The following is a 14847-nucleotide window of genomic DNA, read 5'->3' as shown; positions in this document are numbered from 1 at the left end:
TTCTCATGACTTGGTCTAACTGGACAGAATAATTTCTCTTTCACTCATCTTCTGTTACTTGCCTGTTGCTAAATGTGTGATTCTGACTTGGATGCACAGAAACGCAGCCCCCTTCTTGAAAAAGTGTATTTCTCATTCCAGCTTGTCAGTCTCCGCGCTCCCCGAAAGGGAACAGATGACAGCAATCAGCAGGAAACCGCAGAGCGAGACCATCTTGAACTCCTTCACCTTTAAGCTCATTTCACCACTTAACATATTTTTTTCAAGTGGTCAGTGGATATATTTAGACTGTCGTTATCCCTTTGGTGTCGACTAGAGCTTCATGGGATAAGCCATCTGCCATTTCTTAGAGTCACAGAAAGTAGGGACAGTGGAAAGTTATCCTGGGGTCAGTGAATCTTCCCTTCCAACAGCAAAGACTCATTAAACAAATCTTCATTTCCGTGACGTAAACTGACCTACATCTTCCATTTGTTAGGACCGCTTGTTCAGAGTTCCCCAGACCTCCCCATCCAAATACGGAATATCCTTGTCAGAACATTCAAAAGAGAGCCTTCCAGTTTGTGGCTGAACTAAAACTCTTCCATATGACTGCTATTGAAGCCTAATTATCTTAACAAGAGACAGAAGCAAGGTTAAACTTGGGCAGTGCCTTCTCAGATTCAGCACTTCCTCGGGTCAAAAGCTCAGGCCACTTATATAGTTCCTGTAAATCAAAGCTGTCTTCTTCCAGATGACTTGTTCCATAAAAGATGAGCTCCAGAGGAATTCATTTGGACTATGAGACTAATTGTTCACCAGCTTCCTTCTGATTATTTTGTAAATTTCTTAGTTCAACATCCCACCCCCACCCTAAAATCCCACCTTCTTTTCCTTCTGGATATGAACCAAAAATAGTTTTTAGCTAAACCACGTGGAATCAGTAGAGTTTAAATTGTTGTTTCAAAGTGTGCAGATCATTGCCAAATAAAGCCCCGTTGTTGTTCAATCACTAAGTCGTATCTTTTTGCGACCACCATGAACTGCAGCACACCAGGCTTCCATGTCCTTCACTGTCTCCCGGAGTTTGCTCAGACTCATGTCCATTGAGTCGATGATGCCATCCAACCATCTCATCCTCTGTCAGTCCCCTTCTCCTCCTGCCCTCAGTCTTTCCCAGCATATGGTCTTTTTCAATGAATTGGCTCTCTGCATCAAGTGACCAAAGTATTGGAGCTTCGGTATCAGTCCTTCCAAAGAATGTTCAGAGTTGATTTCCTTTAGGATTGACTGGTTTGATCTCCTTGCAGTCCAAGGGACTCCCAAGGGTCTTCTCCAGCACCACAGCTGCTCAAAAGCATCAGTTCTTTGGCGCTCAGCCTTCTTTATGGTCCAACTGTCACATCTGTAACTGCCTACTGAAAAAACTATAGTTTTGGCTAGATGGACCTTTGTTGGCAAAGTGATGTCTCTGCTCTTTAATATGCTGTCTAGGTTTGTCATAGCTTTCCTTCCAAGGAGCAAGCGTCTTTTAATTTCATGGCTGCAGTCACCATCTACAGTGATTTTTGGAGCCCAAGAACATAAAATCTGTCACTGTTTCTATTGTTTCCCCATCTATATGCCATGAAGTGATGGGATCGGATGCCATGATCTTCATTTTTTGAATATTGAGTTTTAAGCCAGCTTTTTCACTCTCCTCTTTCACCTTTATCAAGAGACTCTTCAGTTCTTTGCTTTCTTTCATAAAGGTGGTATCATCTGCATATCAGAGGTTGTTGGCATTTTTCCCAGCAGTCTTGATTCAAGCTTGTGATTGATCCAGCCCAGCATTTCACATGATGTACTCTGCACAGAAGTTAAATAAGCAGGGTAACAGTATACAGCCTTGATGTACTGATTTCCCAATTTTGAAATTGGGAAATGGCAAACCACTTCAATGTTCTTGCCTTGAGAACACCATGAACAGTATGAAAAATACAGCTCTGACTGGAAACTTCTTTGTATTGATGAGATAAAGAGATCCATAGATGCCCCAGGAACAGCTGACTGGGTTCCTAAATCCTGTTTACTAATGTTTGCGGTTTGTTATACATTCTGTACATAAAAATGTGTTCAGTTTTAGTGGTACCTGGTTTCTCTGGAAGCCACAGAATACTTATCAAAAGGATGAGTCAAATCAGTAAAACATGTAAATGACAGGAGAGTTCTTACCTGGAAAAAAAAAAAAAAGTTGTTAATTTTGTATACTTTTCCAAGTTTAACTACAACTGGATCTAAGGAACTCTTTATTCAGATGTCAGTGTAACGATCTGATAAAAACATTTAGAGTCAAGAGGACCTGAATGGGATTCCTGCCCAGACCCCAAGCTCAGGTGTGAACTTAGGCAGCTGTGTACTCTGAGACCTAGCCTCTACCCCCATAAATGGGGTGATGATGGTAGTTAGCCAAGAGGATGGCCGTGAGGGCTGAAGTCTGGGCGCGTTCTCTCTCATGCAGGCAGGAAGCCCTTCTGGCCGCCATCAGTGAAAAAGATGCCAACATAGCTCTCCTGGAACTGTCGTCCTCGAAGAAGAAGACTCAGGAGGAAGTGGCCGCCCTGAAGCGGGAGAAGGATCGGCTGGTACAACAGCTAAAGCAGCAGGTATGACTGATGGGGGGCAGGGGGTGGGGGCTGCCCGCATCCTTGCCAGCTTTGCACGCAGGTCAGGCGTCTGACCCATGTCCAGTTCGTCTTCCCCAGCAGAGCCCTCAGCCTGGCTCCGTCCAGGAAGCACAGAGCCTTCTTGGTAAGAGGACTGGTTGAGGAAGTGTCACTCATCTTAGGAGAATGTTTCTTAACTTTTGCAGTGGCTGGGGGAAATTAGTGCAGTTCTGCCCACTTGAATTGAAAAGGGTGTTTTTGGTTGGTGGTGGTTTTTATTCATTTCTGCACGTCTCTCTGGGTCAGGCCCCAGGGGTCCACAGCACTGGCCACTGTATGGCCTTGGCGAGCGCTGTGGGGTATCTTCAAGGGTCGCCAGAGTCCTGAGACGTGCCTCCAGGTCCAGAGGCCACATGTCAGGGCAGGCGGCAGTAAAGTGGAGCAGGTGTGCTCATACCACCGACTGGCGAGGTTTGTTTTTTGCGTCTCATCAGATGGCACCAAGTATATTTTAATTTAGCTGATTTCCTGTTCTTCAGGGCTCTGACAGGGAGAGAAACGTTTTGCCCTTTTCTCTTCCACCCAAAACCTTCCCCAGATTTAATGCTGGATACTTTGTGAGCCCCTTTATTTGTGAAAATAAAAACTAGAAATCTCCTCTTTGATGATGGTTGCACAACAATATAAATATACTTAACAGACATAACTATACACTGCTCTAAACAGGGTTAAAATGGTAAATTTTACGTATACTTGACCACAACTTTAAAACTGGGCGGGCGGGGGGGGATGTTTTCCCCTTTGAAAGTAAGGAGAAAGCTGACTGTTGAAATCCGAGTCCTCTTTATCTGTGCTGCTCCCACTTCAGGGGCCAGTCCTGCACCACTGGCAGGGTCCACTCCCACCTGCTCACTTCCTCCCCTGCTGCTCCATCACTCTTCATGTGCACTTTGGCTGCCCACGATTGCTCTTCTGCCTGAAGTGATCGGAGTAGAAAAGAGTTTCTCAAGTTAAGGAATTTCTTCTTTTCTACTTCTCGAGGATCAGTCGTCAGTTGATAGCATAATATTTAACATTCGAATTAGCAGAAATCAGTATTTACACAATAAGGAAATTTTCTCTATTTGTAGACATTAAAATTGCTTATCAATAGACTTTATTTGTATGACTGATTTTTCTGAGAAAACACAAGAAGGTGTCCCCTTCTACAAGATGGAAGGGTGACCAGCAAAAACAACCCAGTCTCATGAACAAAAATATTTGCCGCTTACGCAGGTAATACCTGCAGCTCAGCTGATAAAGAATCTGCCTGTAATGCGGGAGATCTGGGTTCAATCCCTGGGTTGGAAAGATCCCCTGGAGAAGGGAAAGGCTACCCACTCTTGTATTCTGGTCTGGAGACTATATAGAGCGTGGGGTTTCAAAGAGTCAGACATGACTGAGCAACTTTCACTTTTATGTAGGTAATACCCACTTAAGCACTGGGACCCCTGGATCATCATCCTTTTAAGAGATGGAGTCACCGTGAACTTCCATCCTCTTCTGGGTGCTGGTGACGCAGGATCAGGAAAGCTTCCCCTTTGTGGAAGGTTCACCTATTTTATTCAGCATTTCTAAGAATTCTGACACATAAGCATTTTCATATCACCTCGTCTGACCAAAAAGACTTCTTTCATAGTACAGCAGGAAACTGAGCAAAGAAAATATCGCTTTGTCACTCAGTCCCACGTTGCTCATTCTGTCTCATTTTAAGAGCCATGATTGATTCTAATTGGTCCTTATGTCATATTTTCTGAACAAATGATCAGTTTCTGTTACACTCAGTAGAATTTCAAATGAATGAGCCTGCTCAGCTGACTGAGGAGTCTGAGGGGTGGTAGATAACATGCCTGTGCTTCTGCAGCGGCTGCAGAAAACTCAGGTGAGCCGCCCTGTGTCTGTATGTTTATATGTTATTCATCCCTGCCGCACCCCCCCCCCATTTTATCAGGGGACAGCTAGTGGAGATCAGTTAGTGTCTCCAGAGAGAACCAAGATCTCCAGACAGGCAGTGCGTCCCACACAGCTGCGTGGTAAGTTGAGGTGTCCCGGTGCGTGTCCTGCAGAAAGGTGTCTCCCCTAGGGGAAGCGAGCTGATGCCAAGCCTCCTCGGGCTCTCCCAGGCCAAACATCACCTTCTGTCCCTGCAGTCTTTTCACAGTGGTTTTCACTCTCCTTCCTTGCATCCCGCCCCCCCACCCCGCCCCCCGGCCACTCACAGGGTCCTTTCAGAAGTTGGAGACCCTGTCCTCTTCAGTCGGGTATTTCCATAAGCATCCTTAGTTTTCTGTTGTGGTGTGTGTGTTTTACTTGTCGAGCATTACAAGGCCACTTAATTTCCCTGATCTCTTGAAGTTCTCAATGGAAAAGAGGTACTTTACTGTTGCCCCAAGTATTTTCAGTAGGTCCAGCATGGAAAAGCATCTGAATTCAGTGAGTCATGCATTAAGTAACCGTCTGTTACCACGTTGTGCCCGCCACCTGGTTACCAGGTGACCCGTCCCAGGGAGCTGCTGAGACACATGGGGCAGCTTCACGGTGCTCCCCCAACTTGTGGCTTCATCAGGCAGAACTGAGGGCTCTGACAGCCGCCACGCAGGCCCAGGATACCGGCCCAGGCTGGCCATTCTCACCCGGCACCCCCATGAGCGCGCAGTCCAGCTCTTGGCCAGGCCTGCACTTACCTGGCTCGTGGCTGGGGCCACAGGGCTTCCTCCCAGAGTTACTCCCATGGCCTTGGGCTCTGCTCCATTTGGGCTCCTCTATGGGGTGGCTCAGTATGTGGGGCTGGCTCCCCCTTAGTCAAGCAATCCAGGGAGGGGAGAGAGCAGCCAGGATGTTATAACCCGTCTCAGTGGGGCCACCACCACTCCCCTCATCCTGTTGACCATGTCCACCTGCCCTACAGCATCAGGGTCATTGCAGGCTGGCCACCCTGAGCAGTGAGTGAGCAGCAAATAGCAGTGTCTTCCTGCGTGAGACACTGCTCAGCCCTGGACAGGAACACATGTGACAGAGGGGGCACGGCTCGGAAAGAGTGAGACGTGGAGAAACACGTGCTGTGTGATTTCAAGCGTCTGCTCAGGTCTCGGGAAGACCAGTATAACCTCAGAAAGCAGATGAGACATCACAGCAGAGCCCGCTTGTCTCCTGCAGCCTCCGACCCCAAGAGGGCCTGTGGGGGCGGACAGGTGTGTCCTCACCAGGCCTGTCGCCCTCTTCCTCTGTGTTCAGGGCCTTGCTCCTTGTCAGATCAGCAGGTCTGACCCCTGAGTATGTGCTCGTCTCCGTTCCCTCACTCACCCCCGGCATCCTCAGGACTGAAGACCCCAGGACTTAGGACTGAACTCTGAGCCCTCCCTCTCTGAGCAAGGGGCCCTCACGCGTAACTGTTTGCTCCCCATGACGTCAAGATTCTGCCAGACTCAGCATCACCCACACACCAGTCTCAGGCCAGAGGAGGTGTGTGCCCAGGGCCGACCTAGCAGACAGCGGTGCCCCTGAGCGGGCTTTGTCCGGGATGCGACCTCCTGGGCACTCCGCTGTCCCCAGCATTGGGCCCTGGCCACCAGCTCTGGAGCAGCTGGGAAAGCCATTCATCTGAGTATTAAACTAGCTTAAAAGCGACATCTAGGGCCTTCCCTGTCAGTCCAGTGGTTGAGAATCCTCCCTCCAGTGCAGGGGACACAGGTTCCACCCCTGGTACAGGAACTAAGATCCCAGATGCCATGGGGCAACTAAGCCTGAGCACTACAACTAAGACCCAACACAATTAATAAATTTTTTTTTAAAAAGTGACCTCTATGGACAAAACTGCAGCCTATTATACAGAGTGAAGTAAGTCAGAAAGAGAAACACCAATATAGTATATTAATGCATATGTATGGAATTTAGAAAGATGGTAACAGCAACCCTATATGCAAGACAGCAAAAGAGACACAGATGTAAAGAACAAGCTTTTGGACTCTGTGGGAGAAGGGGAGGGTGGGATGATTTGAGAGAATAGCATTGAAACATGTATATTACCATATGTGCAATAGATGGCCAGTGTGAGTTCAATGCCTGAGGCAGGGCACTCAAAATCGGTGCTCTGGGACAACCCAGAGGGATGGGATGGGGAGGGAGGTGGGAGGGGGATTCAGGATGGGGGTACACGTGCACCTGTGGGTGATTCATGTGTGGCAGAAACCACCACAATACTATAAAGAAATTATCCCCCAATTACAATTAATTAATTTTTTTAAAAGTGACCTCTGATGTTGAAGGGAGAACAATAAAATGATTTTTTGTTCTATGAGAAGAGAACAGAAACATTAAAGCTACAATGTCAGTGAACAAAGAAAGCAAGCAAGCAGCAAGTGCAGAGGGAGCATGAGTGCTGTAGCAGGCACTCTGGACGTGTGTCCCTCTTACCCAGCACCTCCTCCTGATGACGAGGCCGGCCTTGGGACCGTCCGTGTATCCACTCCCCGCATGTCGCCGAAGTCAGGTGCTTGGCCAGGGCAGTCATTCCTCGGCGGACACACGGTGCCCAGCATGGCCGGAGGACCCTCCTCCGTGTGCGGCCCTGGCCTGCCTGCTCTGTCCTGGACCTGCTGTGTCCATGAGCCACCCTCCCAGCTGTCCTGTGAGCCGTTATCCCCTCTGTGGAGAGTGAAACCTGTCTGGTTAGGATATACTGCATCCAGAAGTTGCCAGAATAGACAAATACAGGTCAATCCCTGTTTCATGGCTCAACTGCCTGTACTGACTTGGTCAGATAAACGTGCTCATCTCGTTTTAATTATCCTGCCTCCGTTCAGTCCTAGATTCTTACATATTAAGTCTTCAGTATACATACTTCTTCCTCTTAAACCACCACAAACATTAGGATCAGCTCCATGTTTCCTGCCAATGGCATCCAGATTTATTTGAAAGGAACTGGAGGCAAAGTGTTTTCCGTTCTCCGTCCTCCCCCCTGGAATTGCCTCCTCCTTCCTCAGCTTAATCTCTGCTTTAATCTTCACTTCAAGACTCATCTTTGTAGTTTGGAATTTCCTAGCCATGGAATCAGTTTTCTTCCTTACCTTTGGAAAGCCATCCTTTGCTTATTCGCCCTCACACATTTGCCCCCTCTTGGGCAAAAGCTGTCCAGGGAGGCAGGCACTTTGTTTTATTTTTGATTGGAGTGCATTTGCTTTGCAGCGCTGTGTTAGTGTCTGCTGCACCACAAAGTGAATCGGCTGTGTGTATATGTGTATCTCCTCCTCTTTGTATTTTCTCCCTACTCATGTCACCAAGGAGCGGTGAGTGGCGTCCCCTGCACTGTACCGTAGGTTCTCATCAGTTACCTGCTTTATGTATAGTAGCGTATTTGTGTCAGTCCCAGTCTGCAGCTTCATCCCCCACACACACGCCCCCACCCCTCTTGGTGTCCCTACGTTTATTCTCTATTTCTGTCTCTGTGTTTCTGCTTTTCAAATAAGATCATCTACTTCCAACTCGTTGTGACCGTGCAAGACATGAGTCCCTGTTACCCAGCACCCATTCCCCCCACACCGAGAATCCACACATGTGACGCTCTTTTTTTTTTTTTTAATGTGCTTATATTGCCTTTTTTTTTTCCTTTATTATTTATTTTTTCAGTGGGTTTTGTCATACATTTATATGAATCAGCCATAGATTTACACGTATTCCCCATCCCGATTACTCAGCCGTTAAAAAGAATTCATTTGAACCAGTTCTAATGAGATGGATGAAACTGGAGCCCATTATACAGAGTGAAGTAAGCCAGAAAGATAAAGAACATTACAGCATACTAACACATATATATGGAATTTAGAAAGATGGTAACGACAACCCTATATGCAAAACAGAAAAAGAGACACAGAAGTACAGAACAGACTTTTGAACTCTGTGGGAGAAGGTGAGGGTGGGATGTTTCGAAAGAACAGCATGTATATTATCTATGGTGAAACAGATCACCAGCCCAGGTGGGATGCATGAGACAAGTGCTCGGGCCTGGTGCACTGGGAAGACCCAGAGGAATCGGGTGGAGAGGGAGGTGGGAGGGGGGATCGGGGTGACGCTCTTTTTTAAAAACTGAGATGTAATCAACATACAGCATCATGTTAGTTTTCAGTGTGCAACATAGTAATTGTATTTATGTGTGTATTGTGGTCAGTGTACATCTATCACCACAGTTTTTTCTTGTGATGAAAACTTTTAAGATCTTGACTCTCAGCGGCTTTCAAATATACAAGGCAGTGTTGTTAACCGTTATCACCATGCTATATATCACAGCCCCAGGATTTAATAACTGGAAGTCTCTACTCTTTGACCCCCTTCATTTATAAATCTCTTGATATCTAAGTGTTGGACACAAATTTATTCTTTTGGTTTCCTTAATCAAGTCACAAGCTTCTTCACTTAACCTTTCTGGGTCTTATCTTCCTCATCTGTAATATTGGATGGATAGATAAAACTGATTTTGAGGTCTAAAGTCTGTATTTTCCAATTTTTGACAAGTCGGTATATTTACCTATAGCTGTATTATCTGCTAACTGCTGAAATTAGGAACAGTTTTAAAAGAAGCAGTTGTAAAGCGTAAGGAAACACATATGTAAGGATTGTATAAATCTGTCTATAGACATTTGCTCATCTTAACGAAAGTAGTAAATATTGCATTTTAAAGTTTGAAAAAAAATCCTGGTTACTCACTATTCCTCTGAAACCTTTTTCATATCCTACAAAGAAATGGATCCCATTTTGATGAGTTCTGCCTGCCTGGAGTTTGGTGAAGTCCAGAGGCTGGGAGACACGAGGAAATCTGCATTCCTCCCAGTCTCCTTCCCTCCATCTGTTCCGTCTCTTTTGTCATCAGTTCCAGATGTAGGCAGATTCTTCACAGAATTTGATAAGACCCTCTCTTCCCCTCATTTCGAGCATCACATCTTGCTTGCCGTTCCTATTGTCAGACTGCCGCCTTCTGTGATGCCGCAGGGAATTTATAAATCTTTCTGATCCCTCCTGAATTGTCTCAATGCAAATAAATCAGCCTCGATTTCCTGCCCCTCTGCATATGCCCCTCCTGTTCCTGCCCCCTCGCTGTCTGTCAGGTGGCATGATTTATAGCTGCTTCCTGAGCCCCTTGACCTTGGTCTGAGGATCTCATTAAGTGTGAGTAAGAAGACAGGTTCAGGGTGGTTCACCTTTCTCCCACTCAGCTTCTCTTGGTAGGAATCAAATCAGTACACGCCAGAGAATCTCTTCCTGCTGCTTTTGGTCTCTTTGAAAGAATGTGAATACTTATTAAAATCGAGTATGGAATTAAGTGATACTTGTAATCAAGGGAACAAGAGGAGTGATGTTAGATAGACAGCAGCACTAACCGTCACAGAGTACCCTTCTCATGGACAGCCCACATGACCAAATTAAACCATCTACTACTGTCTGGCTTTCTTGAAAAAGCATTCACAGATACGAATGTCCAAATTTTATTGAATTAAAGCTTGTTTTGAGTGCTTCACACAAATTAAGTCATATAATTTCACAGAAACCACCCTGTGGAGTACAATTATCCTTATTGTACAGAGGAGATGCTGAGAGAGCGAGAAATTTGCCCAGAGTTACATGGCTGGTAGGTGACGGAGCTAGGATTCAGAACAAACCGTGTTACTCCACTGCCAACATTGATGATTGCTACACCAAAATGTGTTGCCATCATCACGGGCTTTTGGTTAGAGATTTCAGTATCCTTTGTGTGTATTAGTTGCTCAGTCATGTCTGACTCTTTGCGACCCCATGAACTATAGCCCACCGGGCTCCTCTGTCAGTGGAATTCTTCAGGCAAGTATACTGGAATGGGTTGACATTTCCTCCTCCAAGGAATCTTCTTGACTCAGGGATCAAACCCAGATCTCCTGCCTTGCAGGCAGATTCTTTACCATCTGAGCTACTCAGTAGCATTTAGCTATATCATTAATAACCCAGTAATTCTGTCTCATGATAAATAGCACTTTAATAAATTCTTTCCTAAATTACAGTGACAATAAATTTGCATAAAGGACTGTGCTCAGTCTGAAAAATTCAGAATCTCGACAGACTAAATCTCTTCCCCACCTTATATCAAAAGATGTCTTCTCATTTCAACAATTATTTTAGAAATTGTTGACTGAATGAGAGAGAATTCTAATTAAGAACTCAGTATCTGAAATCAGTTAGACTGATTGATTCTAAGCAGCCAAATTTGAAAAGCTATGTACTTAAAACCCTAAATTACCATTACAAATAACTCTGGTAATAAAATACTGTTACTATCATATATGTACATGGACAGAGAAATGGAATGGATGTGTCAAGAAAATGGTGTGTGGAAAAAATGGAAATATCAATAAAGAGAGAAAATCTCAAGAGAAACCAAAAAAGAAATTCTGGAGCTGAAAAGTACAGTAGCCAAAATGAAAAATTCACTTAGAGGAAAGTGAAAGTGAAGTCAGTCAGTAGTGTCCGACTCTTTGCGACCCCATGGACTGTAGCCCACCAGGCTTCTCTGTCCATGGGATTTTCCAGGCAAGAGTACTGGAGTGGGTTGCCATTTCCTTCTCCAGGGGGTCTTCCTGACCCAGGGATCAAACCCAGGTCTCCTGCATTGCAGGCAGATTCTTTACCGTCTGAGCCACTAAGTAGCATTTAGCTATATCATTCAGTTCAGCTCAGTCGTGTCCAACTCTTTGCGACCCCATGAATCGCAGCACGCCAGGCCTCCCTGTCCATCACCAACTCCTGGAGTTTACCCAAACTCATGTCCATCAAGTTGGTGATGTCATCCAGCCATCTCATCCTCTGTCGTCCCCTTCTCCTCCTGCCCCCAGTCCCTCCCAGCATCAGAGTGTTTTCCAATGAGTCAGCTCTTCGCATGAGGTGGCCAAAGTATTGGAGTTTCAGCTTCAGCATCAGTCCTTCTAATGAACACCCAGGACTGATCTCCTTTAAGATAGACTGGTTGGATCTCCTTGCAGTCCAAGAGACTCTCAAGAGTCTTCTCCAACACCACAGTTCAAAAGCATCAATTCTTCGGCGCTCAGCTTTCTTTACAGTCCAACTCTCACATCTGTACATGACCACTGGAAAAACCATAGCCTTGATGAGATGAACCTTTGTTGGCAAAGTAATGTCTGTGCTTTTTAACATGCTGTCTAGGTTGGTCATAACTTTCCTTCCAAGGAGTAAGCGTCTTTTAATTTCATGGCTGCAGTCACCATCTGCAGTGATTTTGGAGCCCAAAAACATAAAGTCTGACACTGTTCCACTGTTTCCCCATCCATTTCCCGTGAAGTGATGGGACCAGATGCCATGATCTTAGTTTTCTGAATGTTGAGCTTTAAGCCAACCTTTTCACTCTCCTCTTTCACTTTGATCAAGAGGCCCTTTAGTTCCTCTTCGCTTTCTGCCATAAGGGTGGTGTCATCTGCATATCTGAGGTTATTGATATTTCTCCCGGCAGTCTTGACTCCAGCTTGTGCTTCTTCCAGCCCAGCGTTTCTCATGATGTACTCTGCACATAAGTTAAATAAGCAGGGTGACAATATACAGCCTTGACGTACTCCGTTTCCTATTTGGAACCAGTCTGTTGTTCCATGTCCAGTTCTAGCTGTTGCTTCCTGACCTGCATATAGGGTTTATCAAGAGGCAGGTCAGGTGGTCTGGTATTCCCATCTCTTTCAGAATTTTCCACAGTTTATTGTGATCCACATAACCCAGTAATTCTGTCTCGTGATAAATAGCACTTTAATAAATTCTTTCCTAAATTACAGTGAAAATATATTTACATAAAGGACTGTGCTCAGTCTGAAAAATTCAGAATCTCAACAGGCCAAAATCTCTTCTCCACCTTATATCAAAAGATATCTTCTCATTTCAACAATTTTAGAAATTGTTGACTGAATGAGAGAGAAGTCTAATTGAGAGAACCCAGTATCTGAAATCAGATAGACTGATTCTTAAGCAGCCAAATTTGAAAAGCTGTGTGCTTACAACCCTAAATTACCATCACAAATAACTCTGGTAATAAAATACTGTTACTATCATATATGTACATGGGCAGAGAAATGGAATGGGTGTGTCAGGAAAATGGTGTGTGAAAAAATGGAAATATCAATAAAGAGAGAAAATCTCAAGAGAAACCAAAAAAGAAATTCTGGAGTTGAAAAGTACACTAGCCAAAATAAAAAATTCACTTAGAGGGGTTCAGAACAAATTTGAGCAGGCAGAAGAATCCGTGCACTTGAGGATAGGATAATGGGAATTATCAGGGCTGAGGAACAGAAAGAAAAATGACTTAAGAAAAGTGAACAGAGCCTAGAGACCCCTGGGGCAGAATCATGTGGACCAGCATGCACATCATGGGAAGGAGGAGGTGCGGGGAAGGGGCAGGGAGAATATCTGAAGACATAATGGTGAAAACGTCCCATATTGGCTGAAAGCAGATTCCAAGTTACGTGAATTCAAAATGAGACACATTGTAGTCAGACTTTGAAAAGATGAGGAGAGAAATCATCACATACAAGGGATCCTCAATAGGATTTTCAGCAGATTTCTCATCAGAATCTTTGGAAGCCAGAAGACGAAGACTTCTTTGGGGAGGCTGATATATTCAAAGAACTAAAAGAAACCAAGAATCCTATATCCAGTAGAGCTATCCTTGAAAAACGAGGGAGAAATTAAGACATTCTGAGTTAGGCAAAAGCTGCAGGAGATCATGACCGCTAGATCTGCCCAACAAGAAATACTGACAGGCGTCCTGCAAGGTGAAATGAAAAGACACTAGACAGTAGTCTGAAACTGGCATGGAGAAATAAAGACCTCAACAGAGGTAAATACTTGGGCAATTATAAAAGCTAGTATTGTTGTAACAGTGTTTTGTAACTGTAGTTTTTGTTTTCTACATGATTTAAGAAAGTGAAACCTACATACACATGTATAGGCAGTCCAGAGGTGACTTCGGTCCTCGGGTGGAGTGTGACTACCACCAAAATAGAGCTGAAGTTTGGGGTGATTAGATGAACCCAGTTGCAGACGCGGGTACCCATGGTGATGTGGCTGCAGAGATGTGAACTTGATAGGCTGTTCTGACCCAGAATGTCCTAGAAGCTGTTGCTAAGAGTTGGGTCACCTTTGGACACATGCAGGGCCCACTTCCTAGTCCCTACGCCCCTGCCCCAGCCTGAGTTCCCAGTCTGTCCTGGGACTGAGAGGAGATGGACCAGGGCTTGCTGGTGGAAGAGAGGTGCTCTATGGCAGGGCTTCCAGGGCACCTTCCAACTTCTGACCCTCAGAGCCCAGCTGTGGTCACTAATCAGCTACTTCCAAATAGCTGTTGGGAGGAATTTTCCAGTCCCCCGTGCCTTTAACCACAGTTGTCTTTGCTCATTCAGTTCGAGAACCAGCTCATTGCTGGTCCTTACTTTGATGTGTACTTTTTTATTGACTCCTAGACATTTGGAGTTTCACGCTGTGTGACTCTGGATCCTGTGTAAACCTCCTCTTCACGTTTACTCTATCCCCCAGCCCCAGTTCCTTATTGATGTGTTTTAGAAAATGATGCCTCCAGTAGCAGGTATGTTTTGCTGTCTTCTTGTTCATTCATTCAGTTGTGTCTGACTCTTTGGAATCCCATGGGCTGCAGCACATCAGGCGTCCCAGTCCTTCACCATCTCCTGGAGTTTGCCCGGACTCATGTCCATTGAGTCAGTGATGCCATCCAACCATCTCATCCTCTGTCGCCCCCTTCTCCTCCTACCCGCTGCAGTCTTTCCTAGCATCAGGGTCTTTTCCAATGGGTCGACTCTTCTCATCAGGTGGCCAAAGTATTGGAGCTTCAGCATCAGTCCTTCCAACGAGTATTCAGGGTTTTCCTTTAGGATTGACTGGTTTGCTGTCGAGTTTCACTAATTTATTCAGCCACTAATTCCTTTTAAATGATCCTTAATGAGTATTCATTCCTTATTAGAATCAATCTATGCCGAGTACTTCTTGTTTACTTCTAGAAATCAAAGTTTTTCAAATACTTGAGTTAATTGAAATGATCAGTGAAGTATTTCTACAGCTTTAAGTATAGGAGATCATTTAAGATTCTTTTTTAAATTAAGATTTTTGTTTTTTAAGAAAGGCCTGATTTTAATAAATGTCAGGGTTATTTTCCTTT

At 45.0% G+C, this 14847-nt stretch overlaps 1 protein-coding gene across 5 annotated transcripts in view; it reads left to right on the top strand.

The window, feature by feature from the left end:
* The window catches only part of ERC1 (ELKS/RAB6-interacting/CAST family member 1), a 270574-nt gene that overhangs the window by 201559 nt on the left and 54168 nt on the right, over window positions 1-14847 (top strand). For 4 of the 5 annotated variants that reach the window (XM_061124651.1, XM_061124648.1, XM_061124649.1 and 1 more), the window contains one exon: window positions 2480-2624. In XM_061124651.1, coding sequence (XP_060980634.1) covers window positions 2480-2624 — 145 coding nt within the window. Of the gene's footprint in view, window positions 1-141; window positions 972-2479; window positions 2625-14847 lie in introns of those variants that run through there. The other variant, XM_061124652.1, reaches the window with a different exon arrangement.

The sequence above is a fragment of the Dama dama genome, chromosome 22 (genome assembly GCF_033118175.1).
Source record: "Dama dama isolate Ldn47 chromosome 22, ASM3311817v1, whole genome shotgun sequence".
Taxonomy (NCBI): domain Eukaryota; kingdom Metazoa; phylum Chordata; class Mammalia; order Artiodactyla; family Cervidae; genus Dama; species Dama dama.
Note: the sequence above shows the minus strand (reverse complement) of the source record. Positions and strands in the feature narration are given on the sequence as shown.